At 43.4% G+C, this 22,680-nt stretch overlaps 1 protein-coding gene across 1 annotated transcript in view; it reads left to right on the top strand.

Annotated features, from left to right (window-relative positions):
* The window catches only part of BRF1 (BRF1 general transcription factor IIIB subunit), a gene marked incomplete at its 3' end in the record, with an annotated part of 179,077 nt that extends 173,772 nt beyond the window's left edge, over positions 1-5,305 (top strand). The window contains exons 17-18 of the mRNA XM_080617127.1: positions 2,881-3,049; positions 5,268-5,305. Of these exons, the coding sequence (XP_080473253.1) occupies positions 2,881-3,049; positions 5,268-5,305 (207 nt within the window). The remainder of the gene's footprint in view (positions 1-2,880; positions 3,050-5,267) is intronic.
* Positions 5,306-22,680: the final 17,375 nt, after the last annotated feature.

Raw genomic sequence — 22,680 nt, 5'->3', positions numbered from 1 at the left:
ATTTTGTGTATGGTAAAATAACTGTCTACTCTGTAAAATTCTGCTCCTAATAAAACAAAGATATTTATCCTACTTTTTCCCCATGAACATGTGACACTGACACCCTTTTGAAAGTGAACCAGTTACCTTGAGGAGTTTAATGTGCTTTGCCAGTTGTTCATCTATCCATAAATATATGTGCAAAACTCAAGTCCAGGACGTCTGGAAGTGAATTCAGGAAGTTCTATTTAAAGGCATTATTTGACTGCCTTATTTTTAAAATTACTAAAACCCATTGATTTTCAGAAGCAGTTTGATATCCTGCCTGGGGAAATACATTTTCACTTCTTATGCTATGCTCATTAGAAAACTCTGCACATTTTTAGAAGTATAGCTGTCTGGAAGTGGACATGATAATTAGAAGAAGGTCACATTTTAATTAGCATGGTGCAATTTTAAAAAATAATGACTCAATTGTAGCTCCTTTATATTCACCCACTTTTTCAGAGCAGATGGATACTTTTAAGCATATAAATTGATATATATTATGATGCTGATTCGTCTGAAACTGTTGCGTCTATTTATGTTTGTACTGAAAACCTAGATAGACTCAATTTGATCACTCTAGAGGCAAAAGCAGTGATAGGAAATATAAAATAAACTGGAGGAAGTGCCTGTAAATAATATGATTAATTTGAGCATTAAAAAATCATGAAAACCTGTCTTTGAGTGGTCTGAATATCTAAATACTTGATTTTCTATTAAAATTAATGGGTGTCTTTTGCCCTATTAATGAGCTATTGGAGCAAACCCTTAGGTGACTTTGAAAAACTCAGGCAGATTCTTTAGATTGACTGTCATGGTATATGATACATTCAGGTACTGCTTTGATGTTTGAATAATTAGACTATCAACTTTCTGGTACAGGGCTTTTCTGTTATGGTGTACCTCTGAAGTGCCTGGAGTTACAGGGATTCTGGGATTTACTGCATCCTAAGTAAATACATTTATAAATAAATAAATAAAAATACATTAACAACACCAAGTCAGAACTTACTGCTAATGGAACTGCAGAAGATGCAGCAGTACACAGTTCCATACTGTAATTTAAAGCCTAAAGTGCTGTAGGACTTTTCTTGTGGTGGAGACCAGAGGAGTTGGGCTTTCCTGGTCTCCTTTGGACCACTGATTGTGAGGAGCGTCTCACCACTGTTCTTCCCAAGGAAGCAGTCCTGGTCTTCTCCTTCTTTCCTAGTAGAGGAGATGACTCTCAGTGCTGGTAACTGCTGAGTAGTGGCAGGTACTGTTAAGTATTCTTTTCTCAAAATTACTTACATGATGAAACAGTGTTAATGGTTAATTTTCAGTGTTCTTCAAGTTGCCATTAATGGAGTGTCCTTTTGGGCCACAGGCTGTAATGTGGAAACCCCAAATAGTCCAAGTACAGAACAGAGGTGAAAAGTACACTGTGACAAAGCTGGTGGAGATAAAGAATCACTGAATCATACAATACCAGCTTGGAAGGGACCTCAAGGATAATCTGGTCCAACTTTTCTTGAAAAAGCATGACCTAGGCTAAATGTCCCAGCACCCTGTCCAGTTGAGTCTTGAAAGTGTCCAACATTGGGGAATCCACCACTTCCCTGGGGAGATTATTGCAATGGCTGATTGTTCTCATTGTGAAAAATTTTCCTCTTGTGTTCAACGGGAATCTTCCTGAGAGTCTTGTGCCCATTACCCCTTGTCTTTTCCATGTGACTCCTTGTAAAAAGGGAGTCTCCATCTTCTTTGTAGCCACCCTTTAAATACTGGAACGTGGTGATAAGGTCTCCCTTGAGCCTTCTTTTCTCAAGGCTACACAAGCCCAGCTCCTTCATCCTTTCCTGACATGGCTTCCCAGTCATTTGGTCATCTTTATGGTCCTTCTCTGGACCCTCTCCTGTCTACAATTTTTTTGTATAGCGGGGACCAAAGCTCCTGTGGTAATTCTTCCCTGGATGAGAGAGGGAGATACAGCCCTAGATTGAGCACACTGTGGAAGTGAGAACTTCAGAGAGACCAGAGCCTGGGCTGTACTGGGGCAGACTGTGTTGCTGGTTCCTGCCCCATTCCCAGATCTGTCATTAATGAACCAGAGCCAATATTACTTTCTCCTAATTCACTTCTGATTCCTTGCAGTCTTGCCTCTTTTCACCCTCCCTGCTGTGTCCTGCCTAACCTTGGAACAGCTAACTGGAGAGGTACACATACCGAATGGGTCTGTTAATGATCAATTCCCAAGTTAGTCTTTGGAGATCATTATTCTGATGAATTTTATAGGTAATGTTACTGGTGCTGGTGTGTATTATCAACCTAGTGCTCTGCCATCATGTTAGGTGCTGTCTAAAGAGTGCAATTTGTTCCATATCTCATTGAGACTCGAAATAAAACCAACCCAAGAGCTGTCAAAGCCAATACATGTTGGGTTTTTTTGTGATTTGAAGGGTACATTTTTGCTATCATTAAAATGTCAATAATATTGTTATTGTGTAATAGGCCTGATGTGAGTCAAGCACAATGAGGAAAAGGTTGTAAGTTTTTACCCAAAGCTCTACTGAGGAGCCTTCACTCACAGATTTCTCCTTACCTTGTGCTTGCAAGAGGATCCTAGTTCTGCTGTTACCGTCTCTGGATATTTCAGTTACCTGGCTATGAATTATGTGAAAATTGGATGTTTGTGCCTGACTTCCATTCGGGCAACATTTCTTTGAGCAAGTTGCATGTCCCCTAGAACAGCTAAGCCTCTAGCACTGTACATGGGCTTCCAGCTCTCCTGTCCTGTCATTTGGAAGCTGCTTAAGTTTTATACAAATATTGAACAAAAGGAAGGGCTGCTCTACTGTCCCTTTCCCTTTTTTGCAGGTGACTTTTCCAAGTGCACAAGCAGAAGCCCCTGGCTTAGAAAAAGCAGCAGCTGTGCTAGTGGAGAGTGGCCCAGTAGCTTACAACCCTGATGAAGAGGTGGAAGAGGAAGAAATAGAAGATGATGATGATCACTGCATGAGCGCGTTGCAGTTAATGGGAGGAAACGGTAAACTGCTGCCTAAATTACCATCTACTGATGCTGTGGGGTTTGTTGTTTCAGGGCTGAGGACAGACAGGTTTTCCCTGCTTGTCCCTGTTCTCTGGCATCTTGTCCTGTGCAGAGCTACGGCCACATTTCCAGCATTGCCCATTCCTGTTAGAAAGCCTAGAGTCACCCTTGTCCAAAACCTGACCTTCTTAGAGACTGCTCCTGAGAAAACTTTGCTTCTTGAGCTTTAGTCTAAGAGGATTTCTTAGAAACAAACTGATGTTATACACATTTTTCTGAAGTAGGTTTATTAGCATGGATCTGAGGAATTGCGGGATCAGTGACCTCTCCATTAGCAGTGCTTGGGGCTTGTTGCCTCCCAGGCGAAGCTGTCCTGCGCCTGCCTCCTTCCTCAGCTAGGGCTGCAGCGACATCCAGTTGTCCCTGAGCCCTGGCTACATGGCTGTCCAACTCAAAACAGCATGAATGGTCCCACTCCACTTCTGGGAAAAGTGTTAGGAGGAAGTAGTTCTTCACCAAGTACAGAAGTAACGTTGATAGCATACAACATGCTGTATGGTACACAGATGTGTGCTAATTTCTTTGGGTTACCCAAAAAAGCCACTCATTTAATTTAGGTTTCTTTGGTGGCAGGAAAAGGTAAAAACCGGGTGCATCCACATTTATACTTTATTAAAAACTTCCCTATAGAAACTTAAGCTTTGAAAATACACAAAAATATTTTTTTAAGTGAAAGCTGCCAATTACGGGTTGTGAAAAACAAGATGAGAGTAAGTTTCCTACTGAAATGTTATTTATTGCAAAAATCTTTCCAGTGCTATTAATTTAGTGTTCAGGGACAATATGTATACATTTCACAAAAGCGTCTGTTGCTTTTAGATTGATTTCTCCACTGGAAAATAATTGCTGAACTGTAGGAAAAACAGTTTGTTTTCTGCATTTATTATTAGAATAATGTTCCCAAGAAAAGGCACCTGTGTGGGGGAGGGTGGGTCCATGTTTATTAATAACCCCCCCCACAAAAATAGAATAAAGGTCACTGAGCTTTTTTTTTCTTTGTAAATGTTACTATCTTTAAACCATTCTGAGAACATTCCACTGCTCCCTGTCTGGTCTGGACAACAGCTGAAAAGTCAGAGTTAAAAAACAGTAAAAATGAAAAGAAAAGGAAAGGAGTATTCCCAGCATTGAGACACAGGTGTGCAGAGCTATCAGCAAAACAAATAACTCCTTTCTAACTGTTTTCATCATAGATTTTAGACCTGTCTGCCTGGAATAACTGCAGGATTTACAGGCTGTGAACTTCACCCATTCTACTCAAATTATTGCAAATTACATTTAATTCTGCTTCCGAGCATTTGCTTACCTCTTTGGATAAAATGTTGGTTGCACTGTATTGAGTTTCTAATATAAAGGTTAACTTTAATGAATGCTCATATGTAATGGCTATCCACAGGTTTGACTGCGCAACAGAAAGTATCTGATTCACTGCCTTCAGAATCATAGCACACGGAAGGCAAATTGGTGCATTAGAAACACGCAGGCTTGCCTTCTGACACACACGTCACTCAGTCTCTGCACTCAGCGTTGTTTAAGAAAACAAAACTGGATAAAAAAAGTCTAGGCAAAATTTTAAGCTGCTCATCTAGGAGTAAGTAGACAGTGGAGATCTGAGTCAGATGTGTTGGTCAGGATTTGTGGCACGACTCCTTTGATGTTGATGGGAACTCTGAGCTATCTCTGAACCCTTGCAGTTTCAGCCTATGAATTCATGAATAATGTAAACAAGTCAGCTTTTTTCTCAGTGGCTATGTCTAGTGAGGACCGTGCCTACTTGTAAATGTATGTTGCTGCTTATCAGCCTCCATGTTCCAAATTACTTGTGACAATCAGGCTTGATCACCTTAACCTCCAAATTAAACCAAATATTTCATTTATTCATGTGTCAGGTATTCCTAAATGAGGTCCCAGTGACAAGTCAGAAGAGATATTTACACAAAGATGCTTACAAATAACTTTATTTCATTGAGGGAGGTACATGCACGAACTTTTTATTTAGCCCTAAGAAAATACCTGATTTTTTTTAAATGCTTGCTTAAGACGAAACTTACCATCTAGTTACGCAGCGGAAAAACAACCTGAAAGTAGCAAGACTTCTGTTGTATCTAGCTGGAATATTGTATTTTTTATATGCCTTTGTCTTTGTGTATTTCAGATTATGGCTGTGACGGGGATGATGATGATGGCTATTAGTTCCATTTACTTCCAAAGGACATGGACTGTGTCTTGTTCCCAGCAAATCTTCAGTCTTCAAACTGTATGAGTTTAATTAGGTTTCTTTATATGAAAGAAGCTTTCTATGGTCAGCAAATGTAATCGAACAGTCCTTACTTTTGTAAGTGAATTTTAGGTTGCCATTGACTCTGGTCAGTTTACATTGACCCATAACCCAGCAACAGTGTTTGGTTTGTACTTGAATTTTTCTTTATGTTGGTGGATCATAGTTTGAGGATGAAGTTAATGGGAATAATGTTTCCAGAGAACAAAAGAAAAGAGACAAAATAGACTGTATAAAGCATGTGTGGCTGAAAGCAACACATTTCTATGTGACTGTGCTTTTAGGCATGCTGTTGAAGGGGAGCAAATTGAAGGACAGATAGAACGGGTAAAAAGGAAAAGTGTGCCTGTTGAGTATTTCAGTACAGTAGCATTAGTTGTTTCATAATGCTACAACTGAAAGAAAGAAAACGTTTCCAGCGTGTATTGTGAACATGACGCTGTTACTGTATACAAGCTTCCTTACCCAAGTCTATCAGAAAATCACAAGTTATATGTTTGCAATGCAGTTATTGGTTTCTTTGAAATTAAATAAATACTTCTTTGTACTAATCAATCAATAGATTTCTTAAAAGGATGACAGTAGGAGACAATGTTGGCAGTGAAGAATCATTTTCCACTGTCCTATGTGGTTTATTTGGAAGGAGGGAGAAGACCTGCATGAGGCAAGTGTAGAGAGCAAGCAGGCAGCAATGCTATGCTCACATGCCTTTGCTGGGCATTCCTAGGAACAGCCAGGTCTTCTTGTGGCTGTTACTGCTGCAGGAGAGTCACTCTGACTGTCTCTCTGTTGCTATTCTTGTCCAACTGAGTTAGAATGACGGTCTGCTCCCAGGAGCTGCCTGTCTCTAAAACTGGCTGAAGGAAAGAGAAAGCTGATCTTTTTAATAAATAAGCTAGCATCTGCTTTGGCCAAATTTAATTTAATGTAATGTATTTAACTTTCTCTGGGTAAATTAAAGGTCACCATGCAGCAATCTGACTTTCATGGCTCAAATCCCACCCTTGGACAGTCGCTGCTACTTGAGTAATGTAGTAATGGAGCAGTAATGCTCCAGCCCTTGTGCCCCAAAATGGCAACAGGCAGGTCCTTCTCTTCCAGATCCATCAGCTCTCCCAGTGCAGTTAGACTGGGGATTAGGGATGGAGCCCTTATTGCCAGATCCCACCCTGTTATCTCTGACTTGCCTTTCCCTGGCACTGCTTGGTTCGAGGCTCTTGGCTCAGTGGGGAATGCACTGCGCTCTGGACCACACTCTTGATGACTGCAGCTGTGGTACCCAGAATGTTTTCATCTCTTTCCCTTGTCTAGTGACAGTCATAAAAACTTTAGCACTGCAGGCTGGTCTTACACCAGGGAAAGATAGATATTTGTCTTACCAATGTGGTTTCTCTTAAGCTGTCTCTCCTGGTCAACTCGTCTTTCCTACCCTTTTTGAGGAGTGTTCATCACTAAAGCACCATCGATCATCAATGCTGCAGAGGGTGAATCATGGGAGGAAGAGAAGCTGCCTTAGGAAGCTCTGTAGCTATTATCAGCCAGAGTGATGATGCTGCTCATACCTGTGGTTGTCAGCAACAAGGGGGGAACAGCCAAAAGGCCTTCCATACTTCTCCATCTCAGTAGCATGCATAAGGGGGATCATGTAAGTAGAGCAAGAGTGAGTGCTCTTTTTAGGAGCGGACTTGATATTATTTGGCTTTTAAATGTAGTTTTTTAGGTAGGTTGTATCTGCTAGGTATTTTTGAGCCCTGTATAGGAGTATTTCCAGAATAACTTCTTGAAAGCAGAATTCAGTAACACAAATGATGTAATGAAGCTAATGGGAAGAAGAGCTTTTCTGAACCAGATTCCAGTTGCTTAGTTCACAGCACTTCAGTGGAAAGAAGAGATTCCATATAACTCTTAGAGGAAAAATTGGTATTTTCACCAAAAGCCTATAGATTTTTTTCTGATACTTTATAAATACTGCACAAAAAATAATATTGAGGGGATAAACCTTTCTACCTCTCTTTTATCCACACCACAAATTAAAAATCATGCTGTAAGCAGATTTTTAAAAGTAGTTTGTTTTATCAGAGTTCGTGCTCTGCAAGTCTTTGGGACAGTTGAGTTTGAGCATTTGGGTTTGGATTATTCTGCCAATAGCATTACGACAAATACCCATAGTCTCAGTATATTCTCAAAGCTGGGTTTTATTCCAAGGTACACATTATTCTCTATGCAGGAAATAAACATGCATAAGTAAACATGTGTATGACTCATGGAGGTCCAGTGCTTTTCTCAAATACAAGATGTTGGCTCTTAAAGAAACCACCAAGATAAATTTTTTATTGCTGAGGGTCTTTCCTCCGGTCTTCTGTGTAGATTTTCATTGGTTTGTTCCCCCTAAAGGATACTAACCCTGCTGCTGGTGTGGTGATGTTATGTGCGGGAGCCCAGAGTCCACCCAGATAGCTGCTGCTAGGAAATTATAATTGCAGTAGCACGCTGCGTTTCTGAGAACATTGTTTCTTGCACTGGAAGTAGAGGATTGCAGTTTTTGAATGGTTTCATCTGATTTGATTAGGAACGGCTATCGTATGGTCTGCTAGAAGCCACTTGGAGAGCAGAAAAAAAAAGACCTACAATTCCATAGCGTCTCAGTATTGCTGGTGAAGTTAATGGCATGGTTTCTGTACAGGAGTTCTAAAGGAAAAGCCATGGTAATCAGACAGGCAGACTTCACTCCGAGCATTGTAAAGCTTCTTAAGTGATAGTGGTTATGTACATTTTTAATTTATTGGTGACTTACCAGGGTTTTTATAATGTTCATTCCTTCTTGATTTAACTAAGCTCAGGAAATGTAAACAGATTAGAACACGCTAGTTTCTGGTTTTATAGCTAGTCATTAAAATGTAGAAAGATTAACACTGCATTAACTCTGTTTACTACTGTTGAGGTATCTGGACAATTTTGTTGCATACAAGTAAGCCTAAATTCACTTGGAGTAATTTGGACCCTGCTTTTCTCAGGATTCTGGTTATAATGAAGAGAGCTTATAAGGCTTCAACATCTGTTGTTCCTAGATCTTCGTATTTGAACTCAAACAAGCTATATATCATTGGGTTTGTTGCATAAAGCATGTCTCTTGCTGCAAGTCACTTTGTTTTTGACAGGCAAAGCCCTCCAGCAGTTGCATTCAGCTTGTCTGCCATGCAGTCTTTTTACATTCTTGCATGGTGGGAGTCAAAAAAAAAGACAAAAATAAGGAAAATAATGGGATTCTTCAGTGTGGTGAGTGCATTTTCAGCGTCTTAATCATCTATGACATTCCCTTAAAATCACTGTGTTCGGTACAGCAACTTTTAAATGGTGCCAGACAGCCTCGTCTTGAGGATTAAACATGTTTGTTGAAAAAGATCTTGCCATCCTGATGGCTTGTTTGTATTCTTTGGATTGCGTTGAAACTCCAGCCGCAGATGTGTACAGTTAATGTAGAATTTGCCTAATACATGTTCTGTTTCTTAATTTTATGTTGCGTTCTTGCATTTGGTTCAGTTAGTGCCGAGGAAATTAAACCTGTTTGATGTAAGCATATGTATTGTCCTTACACAACCACAATATGAGCCATGTTAAGCTTTTTTACTGTAATATATTTGCTGTAAATAAAAAGATAAACCCTTGCAGAATCCATCTTTTACAATGCTCTCCTTCTAATTTCTGATTTTTCTATCTTCATTCTTATGAACCTTTGTTTTTGATTGCTGCATGGTTGGTTTATAGTGGCCAAAATTTATAATTCGGAGGTTTCTTTCGTCTGTAAAAGGGAAGACGACAATGTCTAATCAGGCAAGTGTTTTTTACAAGATATTTTTCACTGATAAATGTAGATACTTTCTGTAAACTGCATAACATTAACAAGTCTTTTCCACTGAGCTATATAATTAACTAACTGTGGGAACAATATATAGTGTGTGTGTTTAGTGGAACTGTTCCAGTGCTTGTTTCTGAAAGTTGTGATATCTTGATAAATAAGGTGTATGCTGAGTTAAAATCATGTTATTTTATCAGCATCTGGTCAACACAGTTTGGAGGCCAAAATCTGCATGTACTATTTATGCACATGGGTGTTTGCTCTTTGTATCTGCTTTGATTCCTGTGCATGCACTGGAAGCTCACCAGGGCAGAGTTCGCACACATACCAGTACAATCCAAGTAAGATTCATGGGTTGACACAGGGTAGAATATAGCTAAAGCAGATGGCTTCAGAACTTTAGCCATGATTTTCAAGCAAACTCCAGCACCAGGCTACTGGGAAATACTGCTTGATACTGTTGCGTGCTGCATTAAATCTGTAGGGCCTACTGTAAGCTCTGAAGTTTCCAACAGCAAATCAGTGCAATGTGAATCATTGTGTTTTCTCTTTGGACCACCAGGCACTACAAGGAAGAGGCTGAGAGGATTTTGCTGCCTGCAGTAAAATGAAGGATCTTTCCACTTGCTCATCTTCCCTGTACATTTTATGCTTTTTCAGAGGAGCTGGCTGCACTACATTAATAAAATGCCATCTAAAACACTTCTGGCCAATGTTCTTGGCACTCATGCAAATGTTGACTCCCCTAGCCACTTGGCAAGCAAAAGGTCTCTATCAACCCCTGTAGAGCTGCCCAGCTTAGACCCTAAGTGTTGTCACTGCTTGTGGATATAATACCAGTGCGAAAGGGGCTACATCTCAGAAGACAGATGATAGTCCATCAATTAGGAGATTACATCTGTCCCAGTCTGTTGCACACATCAGTGGGGACAAGCAATTGTATTGATACCACTGTGCAGAGAGGTAGTTTGGGGGTCCCAAGGGCTGTGTTCAGCCCATGGATCAGTCCCATCCATTAATCCATCTTGACTACTACAGCATGTATGATGCTCAGAAGGAGATAAGCAATTGAGGCCATCTGTGACACCTCAAGTCAAGGTCAGAGGTAGGCAGGATGAAGACACAGCTATTACAGGACTTGGATGTGGTTTGGAAGGAAGGCTGTGGCTCTTCCAGTGTCATTTCAAGCCTGCTTTCCCAGCCAGGCTTAGCTATCATTAAATTCTTGGGGTAGATCTTAGATTGATTGGGGCACAGGCCACCTTGCCATCCAAGAAAATGCTTTTGAGGGGCTTGGCATGTGTGTGTCTACTTTTAAGTTACTCCCTCTACTGCAATAAATTGCAAGGACCTTGCGGGGGATTGCAGCTTTCCTTCTGCAAGGAAGTGAGCCCTGAATTCACTGAGTGCAGAGTGCTCAGTGCTCAGCAGGAGTAAGCAATCACTACTGAAGAGCAGAGATGTTAAGTGAGACAAAAAGAGGAGGAAAGCAGCACGGGCAGAGAATTGTGGTGAAACTTGGAGCGTGCAAGCATCAGTTGCTCTAGATGTCAGAGACAGGGATGTCCCTCACCAGAGGTAGAGAAGCAAGTAGCGAACACAGTGGAGGAGACCTAGGCTGGTAAGCTGTGATCTGAAATTCCTCCTCATTTCACTGTGAGACAAGTCTCTGTGTTTCCTAATACTGCAAAGGAAGGAGCGTGTTTGTGTGTGTGTGAAAGTGTATCAGATGGCTCCCCATGTCATCCCTTACTCTTCACTCTTAACTGCTCACATGAGCATGGTGCCTGACTTGCTCTCCAGCTAGTGACTATAGAGCGCTCACTGCCAGATCCTGCCCAGCAACGACTCAGCAGGCAAAAGGACTGGGACACAGTAGCTCCTGTTCCTGGAAAGAGTGCAGTTCTAGTACTCGGAGGTTTCACCCATGCCTTTGCGCTGAGTCTGCTTTGCTGTCTGTGATGACCTCACCTCTTGTACAATTTCTTATGGGTAGCTGAAGGAAATGAATGTAGAAGCTGAGGGAATCTAGAACCACCAAGGACTTTTGGCAAACTGGCATGGGGCTGCCAAGTCCCCTTTACACGTAGACCCTTACTGCCTGTGTTGTTTGCCCTTCTCTGTAACATGCAATCATTGGTATTTTTGGAAAAGATGGATGTTGTGAAATAGTTTCTGGAAGTGCTGCTCTCACTTGTGTCAGGCACTGTTGCAGATATTGTGAGTTCAGTGTAGAAAGCAACAATGTCCCAGCCACAGCAGCATCCAGGAACAGCAAGAAGGAAGTAATGAAGAGAGTCCTTGTGTCTGAGGGTGCAACATGTGAGAAAGGACTGAGCTGGGAGCATGGCACAGACAGTCTGGTCTAACTGGGAGGCAGGAGTGACAACTATTTCTCAACCAGCGCTGGAGAAGAGCTTTAGGGACAGGAGTGGGTTTTGCTTCTGGATCGCAGCTCATCAAAACCTTGTGTTGCATCCTTGGATGGTGCAGCCATCAGTGCTTGGTGAGACTCAGTCCGGTGCCAGAGTCACCCTTATGGTTGGGTGGAAGTCAAACTCGTGGTCACCCCATCTGCCAGCAAACCCAGAAAATGTCTCTAGAGGAAGCAGAGTTACCTGCTGGAATCCCTGCAGTCTGTAACAAATATTTAAGGTGTGAAAAGCTAACAAAATGGAATGGAGTCAGACATGAAAGTGAAATCTGCCTTTTTAAACCTGACAGTGATAACAGCAAGGATGCAGTGTCCAAGAGCAGTCTGAAGAAAGATGTAAAGGCATTTAGGAATTATGGTATTTGTATGAGAAACATTCAAAGGGCTGAGATCTTCAGTCTCTTTAATTAGTCAGGGAAGTGAACATTACTGGCTTTCTGTGAAAGAACAGCAGATTGTTGCTGTTCTGTCTTTTTAAATACATGTCCTGTTTTCCCCTTAGTATATTTCATTATAAAATACAATATTAAAGCTTTAAAAAGTCTTTATTAGCTAGCAGATGGTTTTTCAAGTCATTTTAATGAGATAAAGAAAACTGTAATGGCAGACATTTAAACTTGTGCTTAGACTATTGCCTTTGGAAAAATCTTGGGAATGTTTTCTCCTTGGTTTTGGTGGAGCTTGGCACCAGATTATGTACTAGGAAATAGAAGGGGATGATTTATGCCGACTGGTTCCTCTCGAGGGCGGTTTTACATCAGTGTAACATCGTTGAGTTCCACCGTCACGCTGTGATTTACAGAGGTGCAAAGGGAGAGGGAAATGTCATTAACTTGCTGCAGTTCAGGAGAAATATTGCATTTCTCGTGTACTTGCCTCATTCCATTGCTGTAGTAAAATTTTTTGGGAAGCTTACAGGCATCCCCTCACAGGCAGGACAGCAGTGTGCCAGCTCCTTGTGGACATCCTTTATGGATATCGGCATCAGCAGCATGTGAGAATAAGAAAAAGGAGATGGGAGAGACCTTGTTAGTGCGGGACAGCCTTGTGAATCTTGGCTTCCTTCTTCCACCTTTGCTAAATCTCCTGAGGTACAAAATGCTTGTGTTGAAAGCAGGTACGAACATGATTGTCAAAAAAACCTTTTCAGGTCTCAATGGTTCTTCTATGCCTTTATTTCTCTCTTGAGCAACCAGTGCCACGTTCTTTGGAGGTGTGAGCTGTCTGATAAAGAGTATACTCACATCTGGAACACCCAATCCATGACAGGGAAGGTTTCTATCCCTTTAAATATGTGAGCTTTTGTTTGTGGGGTTTTTTTATGTGAGTGGTTGCTGACTTTCAGACCTGCTTCCTCTGAGGGTTTGTTTTGGCTGTGCAGGGTCTTGGCCTCATGGGAGCAGGGAGTGGGGAGTGCGTGGTGATTCATTTACACAGCCAGAGGATTGACTGTCCCTGCACATATTAAGAGATGAATCATGCTTCACAAAAGCAATAAAAGATGCCTACTAAATGAGTAATTGCCTGGCTACCTTCTTAGTCTGTCCAACCTTTTGTTCCTCCTGTGGCTGGACTGCTGACCCTGTCACACCTGGCCAAACTTCAGAGTCAGGTTTTTGCACTGTTGGAGACCTTTGTCCTTCTAGTTTTTCTAGATCTAGCTGATCTAATCTCAGAAGCTATTCTTCAGATTTGGAAAAGCCTTGCAGCTATGTGTGCTATACAGGTCATTAAGAAAAGCCTTCCCCTTTCTCTCCAGATTGAACATGTAGGATCACCTAAACACCAGTGAGAAATAACATGCTGTAAGATACCTGGGACCTGTAGTGATGGACTTGTTAACAATGACCTCACCAATGTATAAGAAGGAAAATAAGGAATTTTGCTAGGCCATTCGCACTCAGCAGAGGAGAATTTCTCTACTTGTGAGCCCTGAGAACCCTAACAGTTGCTTGGAAAAGCTCTGTGAGCCCCAACGAGTTGACATGAAGAAGTTTCCTTCTTCTAACAGCAGTGCATTTCCCTGCCACACTGCTCAGGAGGAGCTTAGGAAGGAGGTTGTGATCAGCTGCCCTTCAGGATCCCACCAACAAAGGTACCTCTGTATCAAGGGAGGTACCAGCTCTTCATTTTCTCCTCAGCTTTGCAATACTAATACTAATTAGCAAATAGGGGGCATCTGTTGTAATTTTGTCTATGATTCTATGATCTTCACTTGGTGACACCCTGGGCTGCCTGTTTCTCTCTGCTGAACATAAAGGTGAGTTGTTGAGACAGTGTCTGCCTTGTAGTCACCAGGAGTGAGGTGGGGAAATCCCATTCTCACCTTTCAGCCTTGAAGTCCTGATTGTTCTAAAGAGCAAGATGCTTAAGTACCTCCCTTCTGCTATTAACCAGCCACAACTTGCTGCAAAACAAAAGAGCTTTTTTTAAGTTGCACCATAAATATCTTAGATTAATAATTTGTTTATTTGCCACTTTGCAAGAGGCAGGAGGAGCATTTATGAGGCTGCTAAGCAGCGCTCATTGCAGCTAAATTTGGCATTTAAAACATGCTCATGCGGCAGGCATCACAAAAACTTTGTGGAATGAAGAGAATTCAGAATGTCTGAAGCACATGTAGAATAAACTGCAGCTGGCCTGTTTGCCCTGCCCATTAATTGCTGCTGCTAGCTTCTTTCTCTCATTTCCCACATTGCACTTCTATTACTAAAGTTGTGTCATGTCCTGGTGCATGAGCATGTTTAATTTGGACTCCATCAATGAAACCTGAAGTTCATGTGGGCCACATCTTGAATGCTATGGATGTCCTCGTGTCCTTGGCCCACTGCTGTGGTGCCTGTGTCTATGCGCTGTGGCATAGATTCATCAGAACAACCCCAGAGTGCTCTGATCCCTCCAGAAGTGAGTGCTCGATCTGCTTCTGGAGCTCTTTTGATCGAGAGTCATGGTGACCATGAACTTTCTCTACCCTCTAAAGTACAAGTCTCTTCCCAGGAAAGCACATGGGTTACAGTGTCAATATGGAGCTGGAGATGAAATTCCTGCCCGCTACTGTCCCTGAAATCTGCCTGTGCTCTGCAGCACTGTCATCCACCACAGGGATCACCAGTACTGGTCCCTAATGTTTCACTGAAGATCAGGACTTGAAGGGTAGAGATGGGAAGGCAGGAGCTCATTAGGGCCCAGGGCTGGCTGCCCTCAAACCCCCACTCAATAGATACACATAAGCATTCATCTAGATGTTTGTGCCAACCACATGTGTTGGAGAAATGCTGCACGGGGAAGGTCATGTGTAAATGAAGTTCCACCTAAAGGATCTCATTGTTTCCAGACACTCCAGTGAGATGGGGAAGGGAAAGGTGAATTTGTGCCCTTCCTTTGGCAGAGAGTCCTTATGGATCTAGGCAGATGCAGGAAGCTGTAGGAGACACTTGCATCCCAAGCTCTCCTTGTTTTAGTTAAGCAAAACAGCAGGGCCTCTCCAGGGCAGCAGGAATGGGTTGAGTTTCTTGCCAAAAGATAAAATTTTCCAGGTCCTGTGGAAGGCTTCAAAGGTGAGCTGTGGAGGGTGAGGTGTGCCATGGGCTCAGCTGGCAGGGGTGACTCAAGGCACAGGGTAGCTGTATGGCTGGGAGTGAGTGAGATGTTTCCCATGCCACCCTAGGGATGCTAGATGCAAATGTTTTCTATTTCATTTCTCATGGCTTTTACAAACACCTGTGATGATGGTGCTTGTTTCACAGGGGTTGAGTAAATCAGTGCTATTGACATTTTACCTTCATCTGACTTGTGTGAGCCAAGCGTGATATAAGGCACCTGTGTAACCCTATTGCTATTTTCTCTCATGAGCTGGGCAAGCCTGTGAACAGGGCACTGGGGCATAAATCCCAGTGCAATGCTTTCCCAGTGCTCTATGCTGGGGCCAAGGGTAATGGAGAGATTATGCAAGTCAGGGCAGAGCTTTCACTGCAGGCTTGGGAGAGGTTATCAGGAAAGCCAAGGAAACCAAATGAAAGGAGTTCAGTTTCTCCCGAAACAGCTCTCTGGAAAAGCTGTATGTCTGATGGTGAGTAGTTTGAGCTGCTGTATGTCTGTGGAGAGCAGAGGTAGGAGTGATGTCCTGGGATGTGGTAGGTGGGTGCACCTGGAGGAGCCCTGGCTGTGGCTGCAGTGATCGCTTCCAAGTTAACCAGAGGCATGGAAGTCTGTGGGGATGTATCCCAGACCTTTGAGTCATACAGGAGCTGTCATCATCTCTTGTGCTTTGCTTGCACATGGCTGCTGAGGTTTCAGATATTTCCCTGTTGTCTATGACTGCTCAATAATGCTCATTTTTGTAGGGAAAAAACAGGACTCTGTTCTCCAAGGACAGATGAATGGCCCCATTCAAGTTGTACAACGTGTTAATATTTAATTTAAAGTTCATGTGTGCACTTGTTTATGAAGTGAACACATGTTACAGCCTTGTCAAGACTGTCATGTGGGTCTCCCTTGACATGCAGCCCTGCACTTTGTGCATACAACCAATGACTGCTTCCAACACCCCATGTCCTCCTTCCTTTTCTCTCCACATCTCCATGTGGGGAATGTTTTTGCCTTTGCTTCCCTCTGGCTATTTAAAATACAATATGCAGCATGCCAGGATTGACCATGGGGCTCACCACTGGTGCAAATCCAGGGCTGTGGATATCCTGCTATGGGAGAAGAGCCCCAGGTTGCCAGGAAAGCTGGGCTGGGGAGGTGGCCAGACAGGGATGCAGGAGTTCAGGAACACTGCCTGCTGCTGGGCATGAGGGTGTGCAGGATAGCAGTTGGCGTGTCTGCTGCTCCCAGCTAAACTTGGGTAGATATGGGCTGCATTTCTGAATGGGCAGGTTTTATACACTTCTTAATACTAAACTCAGGACTGGGGTGAAGCTGTGGTAGAAATTCCCATGGGAATTAGTGCAGCATCAGAATGGGAGAGTCTTAAAGCTTTTTTCACTGTTTTGCAGAGCACTGGGAAAGGATGGTATGTCAGCTTTAAACTGGAATTTCCTGTGATTTATCATTTTTCACAATTCTACAATAATTAAAATGAGAAATTTCCTTTTTTTTTTTTTTTTTTTTTTCTTTTTCTTCCCCTCCCTTTGGATTTGCTGGATGCTATGAATCAGAAAGTGGCTGGAACAGTTACCTTCCTCCAATGTAATTTGATTCTCTCTCTTCCCTCACTTAGTATTTGATGAGAAACCTTTGTATTTTCATGCTTTAATACAATCTGGCACGTAATTACAAATGACTCATAGATAATCTTGGTCATGGAGCTCTCTGAAATTAGATGATAATTTAGCCTGGAATTTCTGTAGAAAGAGCAAAGGAAAAGACAATTATAATTATTCTAATCAAGATATCTTTTTCTTTGCCGGGGTATTGCTCTGTGAACTGCCAGAAGCCTGAAAGTATTTAGACCATTTCTGCTGCTCTCTGTTTCCCAGGCGAACACCACTGATCACCGTGTAGCTTCATCACCGTGAAATTCCCCCAAGTGCTGCTGACAGAGAGGAGAAGAAACGTGCGGGGGAAAACCACAGGGCTGCGTGCTGGTGCGGTGTGAGCAGAGCAGCCACCGAGAGGCAGTGAGTCTGGGAGCTTTGTGCAAACCCACAGGGCTTCCCAAGAGATGGGAATCCTGTGCAGCAGCAGGACATTTTGTGGTATCCAGCATCAATTTCCACACAGCAGATAGAGGCGTTGCAGCTGGCAGAAAGGACTGGGTGCTCCTATGTGCACCACTGTATCTGTGTGTTTTCCTTTCCTTGATGCCGGTTTGGATGCTTCCAGTCAAGCACTGCACCACAGAAATCACATCCTTGTCCTCACAGGCAGAGCCGGTGCTTGGCGCCCATTTACAGAAGGAATGTCTGGCCCCACAAGAGAGGTCACCATGAGAGGTATGGCCCTAAAGGGGAAGGATTTGGTTGTGTGAAGCTGTCCCTGGCATGGTGCATGTGGCTACTAGATCTCATGTCCTGGTCAATCCTATAATGTGGATGGAAAAGCAAAGAGAACAAGGTTGTACAAGAATAAATTAACCATTTAGGTTAACCATTAACCATAATCTAGGCTAAAAACTCTGAGATTTGTCGGTATTCTGGGGAGTTTCTCCTGGTTTTATGTTCTGTTTATTTGGGAAAGGGAGATAAAGGCTGCTTCCTTCATCCCAGAGACTGAGTGTGAAATGTAATGACCAACCAGGTCCACGCCAACACTGCTGACTGTCCTGCTGGTGATTGCTTCTGGCAGCAATGTAAAATGAATGTGCTTATGAATGATCCCGAGCCCTGCCCTGCCCCATAATGGGCAGCATCCTCCTTCCCATCACTCCTCTGGGACTGTCTGTGGCTGGCTCCTGGCAGTGCCTTGAGTAGGTTCAAGGACTGGTGATGAAAAATCTCTCCTGGTAAGAAACCAAGAGGCAGTAGGCCAATATAAGAGTCAATTAAACTGAACAGGAAAATGTCATGGGAACAGGGATGGGATTGTGCTGATTTGCATGATCACTCTTGGCATTTAATTGAATAAAATGGTTTTCAATCTCTGGCGGGTGTGGGTTTCTCGGCCAGCTGCCCTCATGTGCAGCAGCATCTGGCCACCATGGGACCTGCCACACCAGGCAAGTGGGACCTTAGATGGCTCCAGCCCTCTGGGAGTGGAAGGTTTTTAGCACACAGATCTCTTGCTACAACTACCCCATAGGTTATACACTAGCTTTACCTTGGATGCCAGCCTGATGGAGGGGTGAGGGCTGGCAAGGTGACCTGTGAATGCAATGAGCATGTCTCCCTCCCCTGGTTCCATGGGTGCCAACTGCCTCTTGCACACATGAAGCTATGTGTTAACAGCTGAAATCTCACCTCAGTTTTTTTTCCCCTGCACCTTTATAGCTCTTGGCTTTTCCCCTGACAGCTCTGTTCCCAGCTACCACTTCTGAGCACACATCATATTGCAGGGTCACACCAGTCACTTGGTGAATAGACCCAATGATGGGGTCTGGGCAAAAGTCTCCTTAAAAAGAACTTTGCCAGTTTTGGATTTGTTTATTTTTAAAGTAAAAAAATCTCCCTTGCTTCCCTACCTATGTCTGCATTCCTAGCATGGTGCATACCGGATGCGGTGGCAGCAGAGCTGGCAAACAAAGGCAAGATAAGATGTTGTGGCCGGACAAGGATAAAAGTCAAGAGTGCTAATGTGTTGTGAAAGCCACTTGGAGGCTGGGGAAGGTAGTAACATTTAGTTAATTCTGTTTGCCAAGGCACCATCTGGTTTTGTAGACATGTCCCCAGCTTCAGCTCAAACCCTGCCAGAAGCTACATCCCAGCCAGTGCTCTCCTGCCCCATGCTGCTGCAGGCTCTGTGAGGGATGAGGGCAAAGGTGGTTTGCTACCCTGAAGAAAGCAGGAGTTTCCCAACTTGCACTAAGGGCCTCCACCCTTAGTGGGCTTGTCTGCCTTTCCTAGGAACTCACATCTGCAGGTTCTTGGGGATGAGCCCCCCCATCCCCAGTCTTGATGTGCTGAGGTAGCATCTTCCCACAGTGCCAATTGTCTGTGCTCACAAAACTGTTAAGCATGAACGTTAACTGTTGCTGTAGGATTATGCAGGCAGCGCTGACATCCTGATGGAGCTCATCCCTTCGCTCCCCAGGAAAGCAGCCAGCAGAAACTCAGATAGCCAGGGGATGCCTTTTATTCTTATTTTGCTATGATGCTGTTCTGCCAGCAAGTGGGACGTGCTGGTCTCAGGGTAGGCCAGCACAGAAGCTAAAGGAAGCAAAACAGTGGCAGGTTTGATATTTCCCTTCTGTATTTATTAACTGCATACAAAGGGCAGGCCAAGAGGCTGAGAGTGTGATCAGCTCCACTGTATGGATGAGCTGCAGCTCCAGGGCTGTGAATGAGCTGGGGTTACTGCAGGATACTGCTGTGCTGTGGGGTGCTTTGCAACACACCTGAGAGCACAGCGAGGCAGGGTGCTGACAGAGCTGCTGGACAATGCTGCTGTGTATGTAATGCAAAATAAACACCTTGTGGGAGGAGCAAAATGCAACAGGGCTGGGGTGCTCCCTGGGGCTGTAGGTCCAGGTTCCCACACTATGACCCCACAGAGCTCAAGGAGCTGGGTTTTTTTTTGGTGCGGTTTTCAACAGAAGCAGGTGAGAGCATCTTGTTCCTCAGTGCCCAAGCCCTAGACAGCAGTACAGTAGGTGTACCATTGATACCACATCAGCTTTTGAGCATAGGGGTGCACGGAGGAGTGCTGACCCTGTGCTGTGGGGAGGAGCAGAACAGGCAAAGTTGGAAACCTTGGTCTCTGTCTTACTCTCCTGGTCTTTGCTGAACTGTGCTGGTGTGGGTATGTGAACAAAACCTCCCTTGGCAATAGCATGATAAGCTGCTTTGCTGGAAAGCAGCTCATGAGGGGAGGCCCTGCTCTGCCAGGGGTTTCTCAGGGCTGCGCTGCTTCCCAAAGCCTGTCAAGAGTTGGGGTTTGAAATGCTGTAGAAGTAGCAGGAGACTAAAGTCTCTGATAGATGTAAAACCAGCAAGATCAGAGAAAAATGAGATTGGATTCAGAGCATCTGCTGGGAAACAGGTTCTTTGCAATAAACTGAATGCTCTTAGCACTTGATGTTTGTGCACTACAATGAAAACATCTCTGGTACAGTAGGTTTATTTTAACTACATAGGACAGAACCTGTTAAATGCATGCACAGACCCTGATTTGATCTAGTTCATTTTCATGTGTTTTTTTCTGTTCCTTGGCAGCTCTTGTAGGGCTTGTTGAGGCTGATTTACTTGTGCTGTTTGGAAGGTGGGCTTTATGGGAAGCCATCGCCTCTGATCCCCATGTGGAGATGCATTATCTGTGAGCTCAGACAGGATGGAAGAATAAGCAGGGCAATGATGGATGTTTAGGTTTGCCAGCTGAGCTAAAACACTGAAGGGAAAAAAAATGCATCTCTAAACATTTTGCTTGATTTAAAGCCAGATATCTTATTTCACTTCAGATAAACTGTATTTTGTAATATTTATTCTCCACATACACTTAAATGTAAGTCACATTTAATGTACATTTGCTCTAACATTTATAGTTAGGGGCTGTATGTAAACTTTTAAAATACTGCTTCAAAAGGAAAAGTTAATGTAAAATAAAATAATGTTGTAATCAAGCTTCCCCCCATTCGACAATCCTTTGGGCTCTTTTTGCTTTGACCAGCCTGACATGGATTTGTAAACTCTTTGGGTCCATCTGAATCTGCATTTTCAATTGCATTAGCGCTGAACAAAGAGATCTCCTCACTGCATTTGAGAAAGCTGCTCTGCTTGCTCTGCCCCCAACACAATCACCTGCCCCTGCTCCTCTCCTGCTTCTTTTCTTGGCTGGAAAGTGTCTGCATCACTCCTCATTGTCCAGTGGCAATTTCAGAGAGCAGAATAAGAAAGTGCCGTTCTGTATTGATGCACTTGGTGTTTCAGGGCCAGGGCCTTACGGAGCTCCATGTTCCTGGTTGTGTTCCTATCTCTGCAGGGATAGTTTCTGCCTTTCCTCCTGATGATTTCTAAAGGAGAAAATTAATAGGCATGGAGCCAACAGCTTTATAGAAGTGGGACTTCGTGACAGAAAGGGACTTTCATAGTGCTGTGAAAGGAAAATTATTTCTATACAATTTAACATGAATCAATTTCTCTTGAAGATTTAAAAAAAACCCAACAAAACAACGCAACACCTCCTGAGGAGCAAAAAAGAAAATGTGTTTGCTTTTAGCATTGCGGTGGTTGTGCTGCTTGGTAGTGAATGCTGGAGGCTGGCTTCATCTTTGCCCAGATGTTATTTCCAGCCCAGCAAGGATGGCAGGGCTGGAAATAACTCACACCCTTGTTGGTGGAGGTATCTGAGCAGGAACAAGGTTAACAGGACTTCGGCAGACATGGCTGAGGTAGGTGTAAGGCCCACTTGGACCCAGAGGGGCTGCCCTGTACTTGTGTCATTTGGTTTGAGATGCCTTCTAGAGCGCTAGCTGCCACAGAGGCGTGGTAAGGGGGAACTGGGGGTAGATGGTCATCTGCTTCCTCTTTTTCTGAAAGGAAAGAGGAAGAATCAGCTTCTTGGTGCTTGTCCCATGTATAAATCTTTTCTCTGTGGCACCTCAGAAAAATGCACAGAGAGGTGCATCTGCTCAGCTCACCACTAGGCATGGATCCGGGAGTGAACTTTGGAGGCTTCTTGGCAGGAACAACTTTTTGCAACACAACTGGGTCATTATGGACCCAGTTCCATAATGTTCAGTGGGCAAATCCACCAGGTGTCCATCTTGCTCAGCCCTTCTGATGTTACCTTCAGAAGCCTGCAATTTATCAGCTTTTCCTATGAAAACCTACTCAGAGCATTTCAAGCCAGGAATGAGAAGGTGATTGCTCATAGATATGTATCTAAAATGCTGAACTGGTACCAACCAAATAACAAATGTGAATTTGACAAATGTTCCTACCGCAGGCAGAAGCCACAATGCTTTGAGGAGCAGAATAACTCAGCCAGCGGGTATCCAACTGCAAAATTAATGTTTGATTCTTGATTCCATATTTATTCTGAGGCATCACCTTCATTTTGCTTTCATCTTCTAAGGGATGCTTGGGTACAAAGGACCTGACTCTTATTCAGCACCACACAAAACCATAACAGCCTCTTGTAGTATCATCTGTGGACCTCAGGAAGCACCACAATGGCACATGGTCCTTGGACCTCAGAACCAGCTGCTAAGGGATGAATTTGAGGGAGAAGAGATCACAGCTGGGCAGATACAGCGTGTTCCCAGACACAGAAAGGTTTTCTTTTAAATTTGATTTATGATAAGTGGAGAAAGGGCGGGACTTCCCAAAGCAGCTAAGGGAATTAGGTGCCTGATTCCCATTGATTTCCCTCTGACAGAGATTAATGTACTGTTTTCCACTTTGCGA

The sequence above is a fragment of the Psittacula echo genome (genome assembly GCF_963264785.1).
Source record: "Psittacula echo genome assembly, chromosome: 5".
NCBI classification, from domain to species: Eukaryota; Metazoa; Chordata; class Aves; order Psittaciformes; family Psittacidae; genus Psittacula; species Psittacula echo.
This window is presented reverse-complemented; position numbering and strand designations above follow the sequence as displayed.